Genomic DNA, 23,699 nt, shown 5'->3' with positions numbered 1-23,699 from the left:
AACACACATGTGCAGCCTCTCCTGCCGACACAGCTGCAGCATTGGCTCAGAGCATCGGAGTAACTCTGCTGGGACCAATGACTCTTCCTCGTTCCCATGGCATCTTCAGCTCAAACCAGCTGTGAGAAATGTCTCGATCCAGTGGTCCATTGCCAGGTTTCTGGGGAGTGGGGCCCAGTGAGTCATCCCACCAACACAGTTCCTTTTGACTCATAGGAATCTCTGCCTTATCCTGCGTGAAACCACTGTGGCATCTCATTCATTATTGGCGATTCAGACAGTCAGTGGCTCCTCCAGGGTTTCAGACACGACTCTCTCCCCCAGGTCTACCTGGAGAGATTGGGAATTGAACTTGGGCTGATTCTCTACCGCTCAGCTATGGTATTTTCCCCACCTCTTATCTTTATTTTACACACACACACACACACACACACACACCTTAGAGACCAACTAAATTTGTTCTTGGTATAAGCTTTCATGTGCATGCACACTTCTTCAGATAGAAAGCTTATATCAAGAACAAACTTAGTTGGTTTCTAAGCTGATGTCTATCTATCTATCTATTATTTTGACTCCGTCAGACCAACACGACTACCTACCTGAATCTAATCTATCTATCTATCTATGATTTTCAATTTTATACATTTCAGTAATTTTACAACCATTTTGACATTTCGAACTTGACTTCCTTCCGCCTCTTTCTGTGGTTCCTTAAATTTGTTTTTTTATTTATTTATTTTCTGCATATTCCAAATTAAAACTTAATCATTTATTCATCTACTTAAATGTACAGCCATACCTTGGATCCTGAATGCCTTGGCACCCGGACATTTGGGCACCCGAACTCTGCAAACCTGGAAGTGAGTGTTCCGGTTTATAATAATAATAATAATAATAATAATAATAATTTATTATTTATACCCCGCCCATCTGGCTGGGTTTCCCCAGCCACTCTGGGCGGCTTCCAAAAGAATATTAAAATACTGTGATACATCAAACATTAAAAGCTTCCCTAAACAGGGCTGCCTTCAGATGTCTTCTATAAGTCTGGTAGTTGTTGTTCTCTTTGACATCTGGTGGGAGGGCGTTCCACAGGGAGGGCGCCACTACCGAGAAGGCCCTCTGCCTGGTTCCCTGTAACTTGGCTTCTCGCAGTGAGGGAACCGCCAGAAGGCCCTCGGTGCTGGACCTCAGTGTCCGGGTAGAGCGATGGGGGTGGAGACGCTCCTTCAGGTATACTGGACCGAGGCCGTTTAGGGCTTTAAAGGTCAGCACCAACACTTTGAATTGTGCTCGGAAACGTACTGGGAGCCAATGTAGGTCTTTCAAGACCGGTGTTATATGGTCTCGGCGGCTGCTCCCAGTCACCAGTCTGGCCGCTGCATTCTGGATTAGTTGTAGTTTCCGGGTCACCTTCAAAGGTAGCCCCACGTAGAGCGCATTGCAGTAGTCCAAGCGGGAGATAACCAGAGCATGCACCACTCTGGCAAGGCAGTCCGTGGGCAGATAGGGTCTCAGCCTACGTACCAGATGGAGCTGGTACACAGCTGCCCTGGACACGGATTTAACCTGTGCCTCCATGGACAGCTGTGAGTCCAAAATGACTCCCAGGCTGCGCACCTGGTCCTTCAGGGGCACAGTTACCCCATTCAGGACCAGGGAATCCTCCACACCTGCCCGCCTCCTGTCCCCCAGAAACAGTACTTCTGTCTTGTCAGGATTCAATCTCAATCTGTTTGCCGCCATCCATCCTCCAACCGCCTCCAGACACTCACACAGGACCATCACCGCCTTCACTGGTTCTGATTTGAAAGAGAGGTAGAGCTGGGTATCATCCACATACTGATGAACACCCAGCCCAAACCTCCTGATGATCTCTCCCAGCGGCTGCATATAGATGTTAAAAAGCATGGGGGAGAGGACAGAACCCTGAGGCACCCCACAAGTGAGAGCCCAGGGGTCTGAACACTCATCCCCCACCACAACTTTCTGAACACGGCCCAGGAGGAAGGAGCGGAACCACTGTATGACAGTACCCCCAGCTCCCAGCCCCTCAAGACGGTCCAGAAGGATGTTATGGTCGATGGTATCAAACGCCGCTGAGAGATCCAGCAGAACTAGGAAACAGCTCTCACCTTTGTCCCTAGCCCGCCGGAGATCATCAACCAGTGCGACCAAGGCAGTTTCAGTCCCGTGATGAGGCCTGAATCCCGACTGGAAGGGATCCAAATGGTCCGCTTCTTCCAGGCGTGCCTGGAGTTGTTCAGCCACCACTCGCTCAATCACCTTGCCCAAGAATGGAAGATTTGAGACTGGGCGATAGTTGGCCATCGTGGCCGCATCTAAAGATGGTTTTTTAAGAAGCGGTTTAATAACCGCCTCTTTCAGCGGGTCTGGGAAGACTCCCTCACGGAGGGAAGCATTCACCACCCCACGAAGCCCATCGCCCAGCCCTTCCCAGCTAGCTTTTATAAGCCAGGATGGGCAAGGATCAAGGAGACAGGTGGTTGGTTTCACTCGTCCAAGCAGCCTGTCCACATCCTCATCCACGCAATTTGACTAGACAGGACTCTAGCACTCTCCCGCCCCGGCCCTGCTCCCACGGTGGCGTCTACCTCTTCCCAAATCTGAGCAACTTTATCTGCAAAAAACTTTGCAAAATCATTACAGGAGATCATGTGGCCCGTACTGGGCCCCGATGTAGCAGGTGGTTCCGCTAAATTGCGGACCACCTGAAAAAGTCTCCTGCTGCTGTTTTCTGCAGATGCAATAGAGGCGGTGAAGAAAGTCTTCTTCGCCGTCGCTACCGCCACTTGGTAGGCTCGACATTGAGCTCTAACCTGTGTCCGGTCAGCTTCAGAATGGGTCATCTGCCACTATCTAGCTATCTATTATTTCGACTCCGTCAGACTAACACGACTACCTACCTAAATCTAATCTATCTATCTATCTATATATCTATGATTTTCAATTTTATACATTTCAGTAATTTTACAACCATTTTGACATTTCGAACTTGACTTCCTTCCCCCTCTTTCTGTGGTTCCTTAAATTTGTTTTTTAAATTTATTTTCTGCATATTCCAACTTAACTTAACTTAATCATTTATTCATCTACTTAAATGTACAGTCATACCTTGGATCCTGAATGCCTTTGCACTCGGACATTTGGCACCCGAACTCTGCAAACCTGGAAGTGAGTGTCCGGTTTACGAACATTCTTTGGAACCTGAATCTCCAATGGGGCTTCCGTGGCTTCCAATTGGCTACAGGAGCCAATTGGAAACCGTGCTTTGGTTTCCGAACGTTTTGGAAGTCGAACGGACTTCCGGAACGGATTCAGTTTGACTTCCAAGGTAAAACTGCACACTCTTATAAAACTGCAGGTTATTACAATAATCCTGCCAATGTTCTTGTCTGTTTACAATTTGTTTGTAAATATTCAATAAACCATTTCCATTATTTTATATAAAAAAAGTTTGTTATCTTGATTTTTTATTTTTCCGGTATTGCCGTTTCTGCGTATTCCATAAGCTTTTGTATCTATTCTTGTTTCCTCAGGGCTTCTTCTTCTTTCCATTTTTTGGGCAAATAACATTCTTGCCGCTGCAGTCAAGTACATGAATAAATTTCTATACAGTTTGGGTAGTTCTGTCCCTATAATTCCCGCCTCTTCTTATTAATCCATTTATGGAAGATGGACGCAATGCGGTCCCATCATTTGGGACCAATAATCTCTATTGGAAGAAAATTAGGCTCCGGATTTCTCTCATGTGGACTGAATGAATCAGGAATGGAGGCGGAGCAGAGAATATCCACTGTTTTATTATGTCAATGTAATCCCCGCGACGGGGTGAGCTCCCGTTGCTGGGTCCCTGCTCCTGTCAGCCTAGCAGTTCGAAAGCACGTCAAAGTGCAAGTAGATAAATAGGTACCGCTCCGGCAGGAAGGTAAACGACGTTTCCATGCACTGCTCTGGTTCGCCAGAAGCGGCTTAGTCATGCTGACCACATGACCCGGAAGCAGTACGCCGGCTCCCTCGGCCAATAAAGCAAGATGAGCACCCCAACCCCAGAGTCATCCATGACTGGACCTAATGGTCAGGGGTCCCTTTACCTTTAAAGGCATGGCAGGCTGGTAGAAGGGTGCTGAGTGGCATGGAGTTGAGGCGGGTACAGCCTCAAGGAAAAAATGACCCCCCCCCCCAATGTTGCATCTGCCACAGATCTCCCTGCTGTTCCAGAACTGATGGGAACCTGAGCAAAATCCATCTAATGCAATGAGTTCCACAGGCTTCGCCAAACACACACAGAGGCCTTATGTGCTTACATGGCACAATGGCATCCACACATTGGCACAGTAAGCCTCTCTGACCACACAGCAAGGGCAGCGTCACTGAAATCTACAGGACCAGAGTGGAAGTCAGCAGATTTTGGTAAATCTCACGTTCCAGCCCAGTCAATGGAAGCAGCAGAATGGAATGGTAGAATCCTCACCAGGTAGTGCCATTTCGGAATACGAGGGGGTGGGCATGGAAAGAGCAGTTTTAAAAACACACCCGTTGAAAAACTGCTTGCAAAATGAAGAACTTGCAGGAAGAAAGGTAGCTGAGCCCTGCTGTGTTAGTCTTCTGTTTCAGGGAGTTTAAAAAAGCAAAATGAAAAACCCCAGGGTTCTTTCTACAATTCCTTACAAGACACAAACAGATCTGGTCTCTTGTTTCCATTTGCTGCTCAATTCCACACTTGGCAGAGAGGCATTTTGCGCCACCCTGACCCCGCACAAGAATGCACTCAATAATACAGAGCCCTTAATTGCGTATTTTATTATGTGCACGCCACACCTACCCTCCAAGCAGCTCAATTCTCTCCCCCGCCTCATTTCATCCTTCCAACAACCCTGCGTGGTAGGTTAGACTGGGACCGAGTGGAGATTTGAACCATAGTCCAACATCTAAGGCCATGCACCATGTGGGCAGAGTGGTTTAATAGTAGCAATTATTCAGAGCTGAGTCTCTGCAATCAATCTAATGGTGGACGGAATTAAAATGAGAATAAAAGGCACATTGTGTTTGGAGTTTCCTGAGACAAGAGTAATGGGCAGATATCTTACTGGGCCCTGTCTCTCCTGGCTGTTCCCAGCTATTAAAAAAAACAAAACCGTAAGAGCTGTGTCTCTGAGGCCTGGCACAGCTAAGTGGTAACTCCATCCTGGGTCCCCTCCGCTCTCCTCCTTTTAAAGCCCTGAGCGTCCCCTTTTGGCTCCGATGGTCCCAGACAGCGCCAGGGCCTCTGGCTCCTCAATGGGCCTTTCAGGGGATCAGGAATGCAGCCTTGGGGGAAGGCCAAGGCTGCTGCTCTGTCAGGAGGCCTCTGGCTCACAAGGGAATGTCCCTCTTAGTCGGAGGGTAAAATTTGCACAGAGAAAGGCGTACCTCAGGGAGAAAGAGGACCAGGGTGCTTTCGGTCACCCAGGGACAGAGAGAAGCAGAGGGAAAAGAGGATACCAAGACTCCCTTAGGAAGCGGCTTCGTACAGTGGTACCTTGGTTCTCAAACTTAATCCGTTCCGGAAGTCCGTTCCAAAACCAAAGCGTTCCAAAACCAAGGCACGCTTTCCCATAGAAAGGACTGCAAAACGGATCGATCCATTCCAGACTTTTAAAAACAACCCCTAAAACAGCAGTTTAGCAGGAATTTTACTATCTAATGAGACCATTGATCCATAAAATGAAAGCAATAATCAATGTACTGTACTATAAACTAAATGAAGACAGTATTGTAGATGATCAAAATTTAAATTAATTTTTTCTTTCTTTCTTGCACTGATGATAGTCATTGTTTTTTCCCCATTTCCGCAGTCACACAATCAATCGATCAGTAGCTGAACCGGGTTCCACACAGTCACAAAAACAAATTAACCGAAAAAGCCTGAAAATCAAAAACGCAAAATAAATAGCAAAAACAAAAGCACCAAACTTAATCCATTCTGGAAGTCCGTTTGACTCCTGAAATTTTTTGGAAACCAAGTTGCAGCTTCTGATTGGTGCAGGTGCCCCGGAAACAATAGCCGACAACCCCATCAGACGTTCAGCTTCCAAAAAATGTTTGAAAACCAGAACCCCTACATCCAGGTTTTCAGCATTTGGGAACCAAGGCATTTGAGTACCAAGGTACCACTCTACTTGGGAAAAGGCCATGGCTCGGCTATAGAGCATCTCCAGGTAGGGATGGGAAAGATACCTGGTTTGAAATCTTGTAAATGGACCAGTGGGTTGATGACTCAGTCTAAGGCAGCTCCCTAAGTTCCTTGTGCAGACTCAGATCACTGCCTCATCTGGCGAAGTAATGTCCGCACGGACAGGCAGCGAATCTCCAGTCTCCCCCAGTCCTACCTGGATTTGCTGGAGACTAAACCTGAGGCCTTCTGCATGCAAAGCATATGCTCTGCTATTCCTTCCCCTAACAGCTTTGTTGTTGTTTAGTCGTTTAGTCGTGTCCGACTCTTGGTGACCCCATGGACCACAGCATGCCAGGCACTCCTGTCTTCCACTGCCTCCCGCAGTTTGGTCAGACTCATGTTTGTAGCTTCGAAGACACTATCCAACCATCTTGTCCTCTGTCGTCCCCTTCTCCTTGTGCCCTCCATCTTTCCCAACATCAGGATCTTTTCCAGGGAGTCTTCTCTTCTCATGAGGTGGCCAAAGTATTGGAGCCTCAGCTTCACGATCTGTCCTTCCAGTGAGCACACAGGGCTGATTTCCTTCAGAATGGATAGGTTTGATCTTCTTGCAGTCCATGGGACTCTCAAGAGTCTCCTCCAGCACCATAATTCAAAAGCATCAATTCTTCGGCGATCAGCCTTCTTTATGGTCCAGCTCTCACTTCCATACATCACTACTGGGAAAACCATGGCTTTAACTATACGGAGCTACTTCAAGCAAATGTAAATGTGCCTCAGCTGATGCAGCCCTCAGTCTGAGAAAAAGGTTTCCCATCTGAGCTCTGGCAACAAAAAGAGGCTGCCTTGAAACCAGGGTGGATTTGATTTAAATCACTAGTAAGTAAGACTTGATTTAAATCATATTTTTTACAGAAAGACTCATTCTTGCTGGTGTACTCTTACTATTTACAACCATTTTTACAGTTATATCAACAATTATTGATTTGGTTATACTGTTAGAAATACATATACAGATAATTATGAAATTATTGTGAGGTTTTAAAAGTTAACTGTTTGTATTTGGACAACTTTTCTGCCGTACTTTATTGGAAGGAGAAATATAAACATTTCCTTAATAACAATTTATTTAACTAAAACAATAACATGATAGCATATGTATCCATGTTTGTTAACTGGTGTGGTTAAACAATTTAAACAAAAAACTTAGACTGAGTTTAGCACACATGAAAAGCTTAAAACAAATCCTTATTTCCTGATGAATAGCCTTTGGACTATAATGTAACTTAAATAGATAACTATCTTTAGAAATATTTTTCCTCCAAAAGCATTTTATTTTAAAAATCCATTTTAAATGCCAAAAATCCGATGGAAAAAATCATTTATTTTTATGCTTTAAACCCAAGCCAAAAAGAAGCCATCCTTCCCACATCAAAACAAACTTCTCCAGAACAAGGGTTTCTCCTCTCAGCTGTCGGCGCCGCCACCTAGCCTGCAAACCTACGATTGTATCCCTCTGGCAATATTTTCCAAGCTACTATTTTTCGCTCCTCAAACTCTGGAAAGTCTGGCGAGAGCCGTCCCAGCCCGTCCCACTCCCTGCGTCGCCAGAGAATTCGAGAACCAACCAGCAATGTCTCAAATTGTCCCGTGCGCTCAGAGAGAGAGAGAAGCTGAAGAAAAAGGCACCAGTCAGTCAGAGGGAACTGAGAAAGGGAAGAAAGAAAAGTTATTCAGCAGCCGCCTAACAAAACCTACTGCAGGAGCGAGGAATAATGGACGAAAAGAAAGAACATTAAGAGGAATGAGAAAACCCTATGTGAAGAAGTGGTCAAAGTGCTCGAATATTCCCAGTTCAACAGATAAATTAAGTTAGTAGGTTGGTGCTGAGGGAAAAGTAGCAGGCATGTTAGCTCCGTGTGAGGAGGGGGAAACATCTGTGGACTTTCCAGTTGTTGCTGGACTGCAATACCCATCATCCTCAATCACTGGCCATGCCTCCCTCACCCTTTCCTTCATTGTGAACAGGTCTTGGTACCATGTTTGCATCAGAGGAAACCAGGAGCTGGCTGGGAGATTACTCCTGTGGCTGCACGGTTTGGCTTATCACGCCGTCCAAACTGGATTACAACCAGTTAAAAATACAGTATTAAAAAGAGTTAAGCCACAATCAAAAATAGGGTGAGCCCTAAAAGACATCCCTCAGGTGTTAAGGCCATGAGAAACAGGTATGCCTTCACCTTTCTGTGTGGTGGGAACGCCACAGCTCGGCGTCTGGCACAGAAAGTGCCCTCACACATCCCACACTACCAGGTGGGCTCCCTCAGACAATCTTGACAGCCAAGAGGGTCTGTAGGGACGGACTGCAGTGTTAGAAACTCAGGTAGATAAACTAGGCGCCAAATGGCTCCTTAAACCAGGGCTACAGTTGCCAAAACTGAATGCCTGGTTGGCATTCTGGGGCCAGACGGCTCGAAAATCGTCTTTTTCTGTACGACTTTTTGGTTTCTGAAATTCATTCTGATTGTGGCCTTTCAGATATTGGGAGTCTAAGTTGTTTAGGACTTTAAACGCTATGGCAGAATGAAACCTTAGGCTGCAGGCCTGGTGCTTTAAATTATCTTCCAATTATGCTCAAGCCAATTTATGCTTGCTTCAATCTGGAATTGTACAAACCATACCTCTCTCCTAAGGATTCAGCCCTTTAGCAATTGTTTAGCCACAGACAGAGAGTGCAGAAAAAGGACATCTGTTACAACCTACTAAGATTTAGGACCAGGTATCTCTAATCCTTGAGCCCAAATAGAGCAAATGCAAATAAATATGATAATGTCTTAGTCTGGCAGAGTTCCATTCATGGACATAGCAATACTTCTCAAAAACCGGACAGCTGTCTCCACGGTCCGTATATTTCCTTTGGCAGTCGGTAATATTTCGCAAAGCCGGAAGTCACCAGCCCCATGAAATCCTATCCAGCAACTTCTGTAAAAATAATTACTGGCAGAGCTGAGTGGGGGGCGAGAGAGAGAGGCCATCTCCCTGAAACTCACATTGGAGAGCTGTCCTTAAACAACACTAAGCCACCGAGAAAGATCTATGAAGGACTAGCAGCAACAAACTGCTAACAGCAAGAGCCGCCACTTTCAAGTACAAAACTTGCTATACACAAAACCCTTTTCAAGAGGCAACAGCCCCAGCAGACAATATTAATCACCAACTAAAAAGCTACTAAACGATAAAATGCTGAAACTCCTAGAATGATCCCCGAGAGCCAGTGTGGTGTAGTGGTTAAGAGCGGTAGTCTTGTAATCTGGGGAACCGGGTTCGCGTCTCCGCTCCTCCACATGCAGCTGCTGGGTGACCTTGGGCCAGTCACACTTCTCTGAAGTCTCTCAGCCCCGCTCACCTCACAGAGTGTTTGTTGTGGGGGAGGAAGGGAAAGGAGAATGTTAGCCGCTTTGAGACTCCTGAAGGGGAGTGAAAGGCGGGATATCAAACCCAAACTCTTCTTCTTCAAGAAGCTGGCAGGTTTCTTTTGTGCCCCCCGTTTTGTTGCTTGTGCCTTGCGTTTTCAAGTGCATGCTTAAAGCACACAACCCTAAAAATAGGTTAAGTGTGAGGTGGGCATCCCAATGCATTACTTCCAAGAGCTCACTTTGCTTTAGAGTAGGGATAGGGAACCAACCCTCTACATCTCCTTGGACTCCAGCTCCCATTAGCCCCAGTCAGCACAGCCAATGGCTGGAGATGATGGGAGTTGGAGTCCTGCAATATCTGGTGGGCCACTGACTTCCCCATTCCAACTTTAGCAGCTGCCAGCTCTCGACTTCAGAAGTTCGAAGGAACTATAAAGACAGGTATCTATGGGACCGCCTCTCCCTGTATGCCCCACAGAGGATCTTAAGGTCCATAAATAGCAACATTCTAGAGGTCCCGGGCCCTAAGGAAGTCAGATTAGCCTCAACCCGGGCCAGGGCCTTTTCAACACTGGCTCCGGCCTGGTGGAACGCTCTGCCTCATGAGACCAGGGCCCTTCAGGATTTGATTTCTTTCCTCAGGGCCTGTAAGACAGAGTTGTTCCGTCTCGTCTTTGGCTTGGAACCAGCCTGATCCCCTCCTCCTCTTTCCTTTTCCTTCTGTGATGGAACCCCTATTTGGGGACTTCCCTGGCTTTTCTGGCCCACGTAGGACCAGTCTGGATAGTTGGCCTTGGTGAAGATTTGACGTTTTCTCCCCCCCAAAACAGTTTTTGATCTGAGCTTCCACTGAAATGAGGCTGCATTTTAAGTAGTATTTTAATTTTGTTTTTAAAGTTGCATTTTAATCAATTGTTTTTATATCTGATGTTAGCTGCCCTGAGCCCGGTCTTGGCCAGGGTAAAAATAAAATAAAACGAAATGAAATGAAATGAAATAAAATAAAATATAAAATAAAATATAAATGGCAAGTATTTCAGCCACAGGAGAACCAAGGCAGGCCAGACCACAATGAGTCACACAAGCCAGGAGCAAGAGAATTGCCACCTTTGTAAATTCAGCAATGCAGTTAGGTCATTTTAAACTCTGGACTTTATGGCCTTATGGGTGGAAAGGGAGCTCTTTAGAGGCCAATGCCTGTTTTCAGTTTAAAATGCGGTAAGTCAGCCCTGCTGGATTTGGGGGGTCCTCAATCTCGTGAAGAGCCCTCGAAATTCAGCCCTGATGGACTGAATTTCAGTTTAAAATGCGGTAAGTCAGCCCTGCTGGATTTGGGGGGTCCTCAATCTCGTGAAGAGCCCTCGAAATTCAGCCCTGATGGACTTCCTAGAGGACACACAGAAACATCTAGTTAGCTACGCTAAGAATGCTGGACTTAGATGAACCTCGGTGTGATCCAGAACAGTAAGCTATGACTACTACTGCCCCAATATTACCATAATCAAGAGCAGCAGCAGCAGCAAAACAACCATGAAATATTTCTGGGCAGCAGTTAAGTTGCAATTTTGCAAATTCTGTTAAGTCGCCAAGTCTGCAACTTTCACATCACAAGCAAAAGGCAGTAAAAGACGCTTCCTCAAACCAAGAAGAGGAGCAGCAGGAGGAACTGTTTTTCTGACCCAAGGGTAGAGGGTACGATGCTGTGGAAGAGCCACATTAGTGTGTAAGAGGATTCGTGGATACTGAAGCAGTGTGGGGTATCGACCCAAAACCTCAGACAACCCAACCATGGCGAGATTAAGTTGATCAGCATCCCCTGAAAAACTAGGCTCACAAAGGGAGAATGAACCAAGACAGGCCAAGTCACCACCTGGACAAAGCGCTAAACTCTCTCAACAATACATTCTTTGATTAGCTTCCAAGCGCTTGTCAGATCTTGGCAAAAATAAGAAAAAGACTTGGCAAAAAAAAAAGGCAACCTGCACCAGGGGTTGCGGACTGCAGGCCGGTGGGATCTACTTTGTTTTGTACCAGAACTCTGAGATCTACGAACTGGGATCTGTTGCAAAAGACAAACACTTAGAGAGAAATCCTATGCATAAGAAGCCGATGAACAGCAGGGCTGCTGCTGCTGCTCTGGCAGAAGAAAGACAAGTATTTTTAAGACTGTTCTGTGCCAGGCTGCCTGAGCTGAAGTAGGGCACAGCCACTGATCACCTTATTCCTAGCTGCCCATTCCTCTCTTGAAATCATCCAACTTGGTGGCCATTATTGCTTCTCATCTGACCCGTGTAACAACCTTTCCTCTCTGCTCCCCCGTTACACCAAAACACATCAGTGCATAATATTAGCGCCGTGTGTGTCTGCACGCACATTTTGTAAAGATGGCCCTGGTAACATTTCCCTTCTTCCGCTATCACATGGACTATGTCAAGTGCTCTCTATATAAACATACACACACATTTCTGATTTCCCTCTGTTCCCCCTCTGCCTGGCTCACTTGGTCAATCACAAGGAATGGGATGTACAAATGGTTATTTGCAGCCAAGAACGTCACTGAACTACAACTCCCACAATCCTCAACCACCCGTTCACACTGCCTGGGGGCTGATGGGAGTCGGGAGCCCAACACCATCTGTAGGGCTACACCAGGCATCGGCAAACTCAGCTCTCCAGATGTTTTGAGACTACAATTCCCATCAACCCTATAGGCAAACACAGCCCTCCAGATGTTTTGGGACTACAACTCCCATCATCCCTAGCTAACAGGACCAGTGGTTAGGGATGATGGGAGTTGTAGTCTCAAAACATCTGGAGAGCCAAGTTTGCCTATGCCTGGGCTACACATTTCCCGTCTCTGTAAACGTCACTGTCCTGCTTTCAGACCCGAAAGCAATGCGCTCACTCCAGATGTTGGGAACGACCTCTCTCATCATCCCAGGCCCACTGGCCGGGACTGATGGGTGTTGGGAGTCCACAACCTCCTTGGCTGCTTACCCGCTCTGAGACCCCACAGCTAATTCTCCCCTGGCCTCCTCCCTGGCCCAAGTAGGACTAATTCAGCCAGCTAGCCCTGGTGACTATCTAATGCTTATTGGATGGATTTCCCCCAAATCGATTTTTGAACTTTGAATTTTATTGTCATTCAAGCTTTTATACTGTATTTTATGCTGCTTCTATGTTGTATTACAATTAAGTGTTTTGTAGCCGCCCTGAGCCCGTTTTTCTGAACCGGCAAGGACGTGGTATAAATAAAAAAATATTATTTATTATCATTATTATAGTCCCTCCCGCTTCTCCCAGAAAGCGAAGAGAAAGGCCAGCAATTGTGCAAGGCGCTGGCGCGCAGCTTGCAATTCCCGGGTCGATCCTCTTTTTTCCCTACATGTATTTGCCAATATGCCTCTCTCCCTCCTCATGCGCATATATGTATGTCACCCCCCCCCCCGTTTTTGCAACCCACCCCACTGCAACCTCTGCCTTATTCCGGCGTGGAAACACTCGATCCCTGGAAAGGTCATTCTGCTACCGATCCTTGACAACCCCCCACCCCACCCCGATCTCGCCTCGTACCTGGATCGACGGCCTCTTGATCTTCCTCGCTGGTCGCGGCTGCGCCCATCAGCAGAGTGGCTAGGATCGCGGCGGCGGCGGCGCTTAGAAAGACGCATCTCTGCCGCTTCATGGTGGAGGCGACCCGGGAACCGAGGCGAGAGACTGCGGGGCCCGCTCGGGCTGCTGCTTTTTCAGCTCTCGCGATCGGCGGGGCCGGACCGACGTCAGGCTCCTCCCCGCAGCAGCCCCGCAGCTGGGAAAAAGAAGGGGGAGGAGGAAGGGGAGATCGGAAACCCTCTTCCCATTTCTCCCCCCTCCACTTTCCTTGGGCGGAATGAGGCGGCGGGACCCCGATACTCCCGCTGCGCCCACCCACAAAACCAGAAAAAAAAAATGTATATAGGCCCGCGAGAACCTTCGCGTCTCTTTCCTGGTCATTTTCATCAATGGGAGCCCATGGGAAAAAAAGAGAGAGGCCGCCATCCAATCGCGCGGCAGCTGGGGTAAGGGGCGGCCAATCGGGACGCGGGGGCTCCCCCCTCTGCGGGCCAATCAGGAGTCTGGAAAGTTCGGGACGGCGAGAGAAAGTAGTAGAAAATCTGGTCGTGAAAAGTGTTTGGAAAGGGGAGGAAGGAGGGGGAGACCTGCGTTTCCTCCAATGCCACGTTGCCAAGAAAATAAACCTGCGCGCGGGGTGGGTGGGAGATGGGGGGGGGGGTCCAGGGAGGAAGGGTGGGCTGCCCAGAGCAGGGGGTGCTGTTGATTTTAAAGGTATTAAAGCCCTCTCCCCATGCACACTTCGCGTGCTTCAAAATGATGGGAGCCCAGATGGTTCCACGGCAGCCTTAGCCACTTTCATACACCTGCTGAAAGCCAGGGTTATGTAGACAGTTAATGATACATATTTCTGCAAATGTAATTGATGTCTCTCTCTCTCTCTCACACACACACACACACAGAGAGAGAGAGGTTTTTAAAAGTTTTTTTAAAAAGAGTGAAATAGTGGTCTATAAATATTTTTATAACTGAATACATATCGCGTGTCTGTTTAGCACTAGAATTCGAAACATTAATTTCACATGCCTTGTATTGCTTTCCCTGCCTCCTCAAAACTTCATTTTGCTCAGGCCAGCAGCAGCCTACCCAGGCGTGTAATTTTGTTTCTGTTAATTTGCTTTAAAACTGCCGATTTTTATCTATGCTTTGACAAATGTTTCCTCTGCTTCGTATTCTAAGTTTGATTTTATCAGCAACAAAGGACAGCGCCCAGAAATCTTTGAGGGCAAAGTCACCTAGTGAGCTTCGTGGCTGAGTGGGGACTTGAACCCTGGTCTCCCTGGTCTGACACTATAACCACTGTACTATACTGCCTTGAAGACGTGGGCAGTGGGACACACGTAACTGTAAACAGCTCCGTGAATTCTTTCGTGCCTGACGTTCATTTGCCCTCTCAGTCTTCGACAGACAGGGATAGCCCTAAGTGGATAACCTACAGCACTGTCTGCGTGTCAACTTGGCGGCAGAACAAGGAGTAAAAGCTGGAGATGCTGGGGATCGAACCCAGGACCTCATACATGCAAAGCATGCGCTCTACCACTGAGCTACATCCCCTGGCTCAAATAAGGCGTTTCGAAGCTCAGTACTGCCCTTCAACCTGCCAGTTGTTATCTCCCAACTTTTTCTATCCCCCACCCCTACATTTCATTGTGCTTGTTGGAGGGTTTATTCCGCCGACACTCTGCACATGTTCAGAAGAACGCTCCTGTTGAGGTTTCATGATGCTCATCATAGCCCTAAACATTGGAAGAGGAGATGACATTCCTTTGCCTTGGGCTCCCTTTGCCTCCCCCCCCAATCGCCACCAGCCATAAATCACTGCCTCTCCCTTCTCACACAAAAAAGGCCATTAGAAAGGCTTTGCGCGAAACACGGGCGGAGTTTAGGACCCCGCGAAGTCGCTTCCCCGAGGAATGTGAGCTGGGAGCACAGGCGGAAACGCGATTTGCCCCTGGTAACATGGCGGCTTGCGAGCTGTTCCACCGCCCGGGGAGATACAGCCTAAACTTCCGGTATTAAAGCGAAAGCTCTTGCCTGAGCGGGATGCGGCCGCTCTTTTCCCCGCTCTCTATGGTTGAAAAGCCCTATCTATGCATGCTGCGTTAAGAGAACCAGAGTTGGGAAGCTAGAGCGGTTCGATACCGGAAGTGTGTGAAAGGAGTGTCTGCGGGAGGTTGTGCCTCTTTGCTCGCTCGCAGGATGGTGGAGAAGAAAATCTCAGGTACTTCGCAGTGGGAATGGGAGGGCGGCGGGGCTGCTGGGCGCGAAGGGGGATCGGTGTTCTCCGATTTAAACATGCCAAGAAAATAATGGGAAACAAGGAATGCATGTTTTGCATTGTGCTGAGCTGTGATCAGGAGCAGCCCTTTGCAAAACAAAGGATATTCTGGGAACCCCAAAGTAATGTTATAATCCGGCTTCCCACCTGCCGAACTATTATCAGCACCGTCGTTGGTGGAGGGTTTATTCCGCAGGAACTCTGCACATGTTCAGAAGAACGCTCTTGTTGAGGTTTCACTGTGTTCATCATAGCCCTAAACATATTTCTGCCCTTGGCTCGAAGGTCCCAGTGTGGGCTGCAGCCATTAAAACACAATATTTGAAACAACTTGCAATCGTAGAAGCAAGGTGGGTCCTAGAAGTTTTTGATGTGGACCCGGGCTTAATTTTCAACTAGCATTTAATGGGAAAACCTGCAACTTATGCAGATGCTAGTTTAACCCCTTGGTAATGAGAAAGGACCTTGGTGTGGAATCTGTGGCCTTCCAGATGTTGTAGGACTCCAGCTCCCACCATGCTTGACCATTGGTTATGCTGGCTGGGGCTGATGGCAGTTGGAGTCCAGCAGCATTTGGGGGGGGGGTTCCCAATTCCTGCTACAAACACAGTATCCCTTTCATGGGTAGCCAATGGGGGGCTCTTCAGAAGTAGCTGAACTCCAGCTCCCATCAGCCACAGCCAGCATGGTCAGGGGTCAGGCATGATGGAAGTACGTGAGCTTACCCTATGGGAGGGTATCTGAGCTTGAACAAAGTGCCTTTTGACTCGTCGCTGATGAATGTCAGCCTCTCTCAACAATCTGGAAATGAAGGGACAGTGTTTCCTATTCGGAAGAAGCTGGCACCAGGCTGCCTCTTAAAAACTGAATCTGTAGGAGAGGATTTATTCTTTGTAATAATTTTTTATACCGTTTTATTTTTCTAAACAAATAAACAAATCTTAGCCATCTTTAAACAAAAGAGCAGAACCTTTCAAAACACCTAATTAAAACATTACAGATGAAAATCCAACGCAATAATGATTCACATTTAGAGCAGCATGCTTAAACAGAAAAACAAAATATTCTTGTAAACAACCAAAAAATTGCAGATAAAAATCAAATACAAAAATGCAATACAAATTCCTCCTGTGCTCTGGCATAGCAGCTACTTGTTCCTGCCACAGGATGGTGCATTAGTAGAACATATTCTTGAGCTAAATGTATGTGGTAGTGCGGTCACGGGGGGGGGGGGGATAAAGTAATGTGTCTGTTAGACCTCAAGGGTGCTTTGTGATGGTAGGGGGAAATGAGGCAGTGCCTCCCCCACCCCAAATGAAAGATAATCTCCAGATTCCCAGCTTTCTTTTTCCAAAAAAGAGTAAAGATTTCCAACATTTGTAGAACGTCAGATATGAGGCCAGGTGTGCAGGCACTATTCTGCTCCTTTGTTTTGGGGAGAGACTAGTCTGCTCTCACCTTTCAGTGGTTTTAACCAATGAATGAAAGCACCAGGGCATAGACAACAGTAGTTAGGCTATCCCTGTCCATTTAGGGGGCATAGCTGGGCCACCAGCTGAAGCTGATGGAAGGCAGTCCTTGCCACCAAGCTATCCTGAGCACAAAGCCACCTGAGCTTCAGTGGAGGCAATTCAAATGTTCAGGGGCATTGTGGAAGGCCCAAGGGTTGTCTCCATTGGCAGACTGTGGGTTGCTTGGATTTGATATCCCGCTTTATCACTACCCTAAGGAGTCTCAAAGCGGCTATCAATCTCCTTTCCCTTCCTGCCCCACAAACACTCTGTGAGGTGAGTGGGGCTGAGAGACTTCAGAGAAGTGTGACTAGCCCAAGGTCACCCAGCAGCTGCATGTGGAGGAGCGGAGAAGCGAACCCGGTTCACCAGATTACGAGTCCACCTCTCTTAACCACTACTGGCATCAGACACAGCCCTCTCTCTTTTCCTCTCTCAGCACGGTCTCAGGACCCCAGCCAGAGGCGCATCTTAGACCGGGCCACCCGGCAGCGGCGCCTGAACCGCCAGTTGGAGGCGCTTGAGAATGACAACTTCCAGGATGACCCTCACGCCAACATGCCCCAGCTTGTGAAGCGTTTGCCCCAGTTTGATGACGACGCTGAAACAGGTGAGGGTTCATTCGTTGGGTTGCATCTGTTGACTTCTGCCGTCTTCCTTTCCTCTTGGCGCTCACTCTGTTAACTTGCACCGCTTCGCTGCTGGAGGTGGGTCACAAATTCATCTCTATTTTTGTAATATAATTTTTTATTGAATTTCCGAATTTTTACATATTCACTTCAAATCTAATAGTTACATTGTTTCATACGTTGTCTTCCCATCCCTACCTCCACAGTGTTTTCGTTCAAACTCTTTTCTACTGCATTATATATCGGACTCTTATCTGTTATATAAATCCCTCTAATACAATTTCTTTATCATTTTCCTTCTGCTGCTCCTATCTCAAATCCTGCCCATGATTTCATTTCACTATAGTACTTTTTCAATTAGTTTAAAAAAAAAAAAGCCTCCATTCTTCTGTAATCAGTTCATCATTTCGATCTCTTAATCTTGCTGTCAGCTTTGCCTTTTTCACGTAGTCCATTACTTTAAAAAGCCATTCCTCCTTCGTGGGAAGGTCACAGATTCACCTTTGAGGGTTGGCCAAGCTGGATGGAGTTGAGCAGAGATGATGTCAAGAAAACGGGAAATAGTGGGAGACAAAGGTGCAATCCTGCACTCAAGATCCACTAGCTGAGGGGCTTTAGGATTTGGCAGAAGCCCCACTGATATGGTTCCACCATGATGGATGTGTTAGCTCAGGGGTGGGAGGCCTGTAGCTCTTTAAAAATTGCAGGACTCCAAGTCCCATCATTCTTGACTGTTGGCCATGCTGCTTGGGGCTGATGGGATTTGGAGTCCAACAGCATCTCAAAAACAACAGCAACACAAAAAACCCCCAGGTATTCCTATCACTGCACTAACGGAACACGCCAGATATAGATATACGTATCACCGTTCCACACTGTACAAATAATAAATTTTATTATATATTTCTCAGTAAAATTTATTATAGACAGCAGCTAAATCTTTTTCAAAATGCTAATGCGGGCCATTTTGTTCACAATCCCTGAAAATAATGGATTGTTATTGGCACTGGGAGTGGGGATAGTAACATTTATCCCCCTACGTTTTAATTACTTTATTTTATTGGATATAACAATGCAAATGTTTGAGAGATGCAGAAACCAACAGGGGCTTGCCTGTTTGACGTCATATGGCCCTCAATTTGAAAAAGAAAGAAATGGATGCAGAGCAGAGAAATTATTATTGAAGAGAGATCGTAACAACAGCATGAATAAGAAGAACATGGAAGCACTGCAGAGCGGTCAGCAACAAGGAATACTATTGAATCCAGATAAATACTTTGCCTTCCCTGGGTTTTGTTTTTACAGGGAAGAAGAAGAAGAAAACGCGGGGGGACCATTTCAAGCTGCGTTTCCGCAAGAACTTCCAAGCCTTGCTGGAAGAACAGGTGCCTCTAGGCCCTCCCTCTCCCCTTTGTGGGACGTGGGTGAGGCATGAATATTCTTTAACAGTTGCTTCGCTTATGTACTCCTTCCTTATGGTCTTATTTCCCACCCCACCCTGGATTTAACAGCGCTGTTTAAATATAAATGTTTGAACAAAGGGAGACATTATAGTCATGCCATTGCAAGCATAAAAGTGCTTTGTTAGTTTTGCGCAAAATATCTACATGTCGTTGGATTTGCGGCCTGGAGGCTGTGCTGTGTGTGGAGACGATTTAGTCAGAAAGCTCACTGGCCATAACTCCGCAAATGATCCTTACAAGAGCGATAGGCTTGCAATAAACGTTGTGGATTGAATTGGGGGGGGGGTCAGGTTTATTGTAGGGATTTGAAGTGGAGACGTGCTAAGGGTTCCAGGCAAGCTCCAAACATTCCTGTTCTTAGGCCGAGAGCAGGGGGCAATGAATGTGGGGCTCTCCAGAGTGTTTTGGACTACAACTCCCATCAGCCCCAGATGTTATGAGCAGTGGTCAGGGATGATGGGAGTTATAGTCCCAACAGAATCTGGACGGGAACCATTTTGGCTGCCACGGGCCTAGAGGGATGTAGCGAGGAGGGGACCACTCCTCCCAGAGATGGAAAGGATAACTGTCTATAGAACTAAGCGGAGGAATTAAGTTTTTGCTGCTAGATTGGATTGGACACCTTTCCACACACCCCAAATAAAAACTGAAAATATATCACCCCAAAAAACCAGCGGCAGGCCAGTGAGGACTGAGCCAGCTGGCACAGGCAGAACTTTGAACGCTCTATACTTCGCTCTATACTTCAAGGAAGCATTTCCTGGGACAGGTGTATCCCTATTATGCAGGCCAGATCAATATCTGCCCTACCCTTCACAGGCCAAATTGGACAGGGAGGCAGGGCTGCTCGCCTGTCAATCACCTGGCACCTCAGTGTCGTTAGGCGATGGGCCTCTTTTCTGTAAGCTGTTAGGGCATTTGCTTCGCACTTCCTTCTCCAAGGAGTGTCACACACAGTTCTCCCCACTCTGTTTAATCCTGCAACAACCCTATGAGGTAGGCTAGGCTGAGAGCGAGCGACTGGCCCAAGGTTGCCCAGTGAGCTCAATGGCTGAGTGGAGGATTTGGAGCTAGGTCTTAGTCCCACCCTTACGCCACACTGGCCGCACTTTGAAGCCGCACTCCCAGCGCTCCTGCAGAGAGCCCTCTTCCATGTGCAGAAAGTGGTTTAAATGGAAGCTGCTTCCTGCTCCTGGAGCAAACCTGAAGGTTTTCCCTCCCTCCCCCTTTCATTTTCTGCCGTCAGATCAGTGCCACTCTGCCTGAGGTTGATGCCTAGAAACAAGAGAGGTGGGACCAGGCCCAGGGCAGAAAGTGGACAGGCAGGATTAGACAGAGGAGAAAATGAAACATAAAGTTGCCTGGTTTGATTCTTCCTGATATAATGCATGGTGTGAGGCTTGCGTTCATATCTCTTTCTCCCCTCTGGACTCCCCAACAGAACCTGAACGTGAGCGAAGGACCCAACTACCTGACAGCGTGTGCGCCCCCTTCCAACCTGCCCCAGCGCCACTTCTGCACCGTCTGCGGCTTCCCGTCGAACTACACGTGTGTATCGTGCGGAACCCGGTACTGCTGCGTCAAGTGTCTGGGGACGCACCAGGAAACTCGGTGAGACAGGCTTGCAGCTCGCCCTGGTCGCCACCAGCATGGGCTGCTGTTCCATTTCCTGACCCAAAACCGCAACTACCAAGGGGATTTTAAAAGAATAATAACACAGAACTGTTAGGACAGCAAGTAGCTAATGTAGTGCCCTACGGGTGCTGTTGGCCTCTGACTCCCATCAGCCCCTGGCCAGTGGCAAAGGATGATGGGAGTTGTAGTCCAGCAACATCTGGTGTGCTGATTGGTTGTTTAGCGGTATTCGTAGTGTGCCATTTTCTCTCTACAGTATTTAATAGAAACGTAGAAATGTCATTGTGTAGTACTCAGAGCCTGAACTTTTCTCTCTTTACAATGAAAATGTAAGGATGTCGTCACTCATTCCCCATTGGAGGATTTGCAGTGCCTCCTCACAATCCTGGTTTTGCATAGTGGGGATGGGGAGCGCAAGTAAAGGCAGGTTGCACAACTGCAGCGGCCATGACATGGGAGCAAGACAGGAGGAACATGGAGAGGGCAAAGTGATGGTTTAAACCAGGGGTCAGCAAACTTTCAGCAGGGGGCCGGTCCACTGTCCCTCAGACCTTGTGGGGGGCCAGACTATATTTTTTGGGGGGGGGGGAATGAATGAATTCCTATGCCCCACAAATAACCTAGAGATGCATTTTAAATAAAAGCACACATTCTATTCATGTAAAAACATGCTAATTCCCGGACTGTCCATGGGCCAGATTTAGAAGGCGATTGGGCCGGATCCAGCCCCCAGGCCTTAGTTTGCCTACCCGTGGTTTAAACAGTAACAGAAGTTAATGGGGGCAGGATGCAAAGTTGGTGAGCAGGTGCAGAGCCCCTACTTCAGGCATAGGCAAACTCGGCCCTCCAGATGTTTTGGGACTACAACTCCCATCATCCCTAGCTAACAGGACCAGTGGTCAGGGATGATGGGAACTGCAGTCCCATAACATCTGGAGAGCCGACTTTGCCTATGCCTGCAGTTGTTGTGGTTTTTTTTTAAAAGACTTAAGTAGGTTTTATACAGCTTTCCAGGTGACTCTTACAAAGAGATTCCTAAAAGACCTTTACAGCAATAAACAGCCATTAAAGAGAGCTGAAAATGCCTTGTTAGGCTTTCTTCTGAAACTACTGCTCTCTCTCTCTTACCTGAAGGTGTCTGAAGTGGACTGTCTGAGGTGTGTTCTAAGGAACTTCCCTGTGCTGCCTGTGGAAGGAGCATTTGTGCAGCGTACCTGTTGCCTTTGGATGGGTTGGGCCTGGAGCTCTTCCTCGCTTTGAGCCTGAAGGCCAGGAAACCAGGTTTCTCAGAGACGGAGAGGATGGCCGCTTTGCCTTGCACCATCATCTGTCGCTAGCGTTTCGAGTAATTAAAAAGTATCTGTGCTGTAGCCTTGGGGCATGGATCTCTTCTTTTGAGTTGCCTGGGACTATTTGTCTTGCAGATTTATATATTTGTACTTGGAAAATTTCCAATCCGCTCTTTCACAAAACACAATAAGGTGGCTCACAACATATGAAATGCTGGGAAATCGTTCTCAGTCTATGAAGCATATTTAAAAATCATCAACAGACGTGCTGCAGCTTTGTCTGGTTCTGATTGTAGCCAGAGAGCTGTTCACACATTACATTCAATGGGCGTACAGCCGGTGGTTGCAACAGCGAAGCCGAATGTTGGAAAGATTCATGACAGACAAAAGAAAGTGCTTTTTCCACGCAGCTCATATTTAAACTACCACGAAAGCACCTCCCCCAAGCAGTAGCAATGGCCACAAATTTGGAAGGCTTTAAAAAACGATTAGACAACTTTACTGAAGTAAATGAATGAAATGAATGAATTGCCTCCAGCAGTGGTGGTAGAATACAACTATTGTGGTTAGTAGCCACCGGTCGCTTTACTGGACCGGTGGCTACTAACCGCAATAGTTGTATTCTACCACCACTGCTGGAGGCAATTCATTCATTTCATTCATTTATTGAATTTATATACTGCTCTATACCCAGGGACGCGGGTGGCGCTGTGGGTTAAACCACAGAGCCTAGGACTTGCCAATCAGAAGGTCGGCGGTTCAATTCCCCACGATGGGGTGAGCTCCCATTGCTTAGTCCCTGCTCCTGCCAACCTAGCAGTTTGAAAGCACATCAAAGTGCAAGTAGATAAATAGGTACCTCTCCGGAGGGAAGGTAAACGGCGTTTCCGTGCGCTGCTTTGGTTCGCTAGAAGCGGCTTAGTCATTCTGGCCACATGACCCAGAAGCTGTATACCCTTGGCCAATAAAGCTAGATAAGTGCCGCAACCCCAGAGTCGACCACGACTGGACCTAATGGTCAGGGGTCCTTTACTATACCCAGAGGTCTCAGGGCAGTTCACAAAAAAGATCACAATATATAAAATCAAAATAAAAACAATAAGCCCCGCCCCCCCCGCCAAATAGCCACATTTTAAAGGGTATAGGATGTTGATTAGGTCAGCCAAAGGCCTGGGTAAAAAGGAACGTGTTTGCCTGGCGCCTAAAGGTGTATAATGAAGGTGCCAGGCAAACTTCCCTGGGGAGAGCATTCCACAGATGGAGAACCACTGCAGAGAAGGCCCTGTGCTTGTGTTGCCACCCTCCAGACATCTCGAGGAGGAGGCACACGAATGAGGGCCTCAGAACATGATCTTAGGGTCCAGGTAGTTTCATATGAAAAGAGGTGGTCCTTGAGGTATTGCGGTCCTGAGCCGTTTAAGGCTTTCTAGGTCAAAACCAGCACTTTGAATTGGGCCCGAAACTAAACGATAGCCAGTGTACTCAGACCAATATTGGTGTAAAATGCTCAAACCGTCTTGCTCCGGTGAGCGACCTGGCCTCTGAATTCTGCACCAGCAGAAGTTTCCGAACCGTCTTCAAAGGCAGCCCTACGTATAATGCATTGCAGTAATCTAACCTTGAGGTTACCAGAGCATAGACAGCAGTAGTTAGGCTATCCCTGTCCAGATAGGGTGTAGCTGGGCCAC

The 23,699-nt window shown here is 47.4% G+C and overlaps 3 protein-coding genes across 4 annotated transcripts in view; 2 read left to right on the top strand and 1 right to left on the bottom strand.

The window, feature by feature from the left end:
* The window catches only part of PLOD3 (procollagen-lysine,2-oxoglutarate 5-dioxygenase 3), a 36,479-nt gene extending 22,912 nt beyond the window's left edge, over positions 1-13,567 (bottom strand). The window contains exon 1 of the mRNA XM_083410909.1: positions 13,168-13,567. Within this exon, the coding sequence (XP_083267035.1) occupies positions 13,168-13,279 (112 nt within the window). The 5' untranslated portion in view covers positions 13,280-13,567. The remainder of the gene's footprint in view (positions 1-13,167) is intronic.
* The window catches only part of ARHGEF15 (Rho guanine nucleotide exchange factor 15), a 128,539-nt gene that overhangs the window by 85,026 nt on the left and 19,814 nt on the right, over positions 1-23,699 (top strand). Inside the window, exon 17 of one of the 2 annotated variants that reach the window (XR_014504340.1) lies at positions 22,759-22,772. The exons of the other annotated variant lie outside the window; for it this stretch is intronic. The gene's annotated coding sequence lies outside the window, so the exon portion shown is untranslated. Of the gene's footprint in view, positions 1-22,758; positions 22,773-23,699 lie in introns of those variants that run through there. 2 annotated transcript variants of the gene reach the window in all.
* ZNHIT1 (zinc finger HIT-type containing 1) lies at positions 15,210-22,092 on the top strand. Its single transcript, XM_083410853.1, has 5 exons — positions 15,210-15,427; positions 17,435-17,605; positions 18,930-19,009; positions 20,529-20,698; positions 21,857-22,092. Exons 1-5 carry the CDS (start codon positions 15,406-15,408, stop codon positions 21,876-21,878), a joined length of 465 nt encoding a protein of 154 aa, XP_083266979.1. The 5' UTR covers positions 15,210-15,405; the 3' UTR covers positions 21,879-22,092.

The sequence above is a fragment of the Podarcis tiliguerta genome, assembly GCF_965153285.1.
Source record: "Podarcis tiliguerta genome assembly, chromosome: 13".
NCBI lineage: Eukaryota > Metazoa > Chordata > Lepidosauria > Squamata > Lacertidae > Podarcis > Podarcis tiliguerta.
Note: the sequence above shows the minus strand (reverse complement) of the source record. Positions and strands in the feature narration are given on the sequence as shown.

What these genes read in the sequence shown, in the direction of transcription:
- ZNHIT1 (XM_083410853.1), top strand. Translation starts at nt 15,406, where the DNA reads ATGGTGGAGAAGAAAATCTCAG. An exon ending in AAGCCTTGCTGGAAGAACAG is followed by an intron (nt 19,010 to 20,528) that starts GTGCCTCTAGGC and finishes ACTCCCCAACAG; the next exon opens with AACCTGAACGTGAGCGAAGG. An exon ending in GGGACGCACCAGGAAACTCG is followed by an intron (nt 20,699 to 21,856) that starts GTGAGACAGGCT and finishes TCTTACCTGAAG; the next exon opens with GTGTCTGAAGTGGACTGTCT.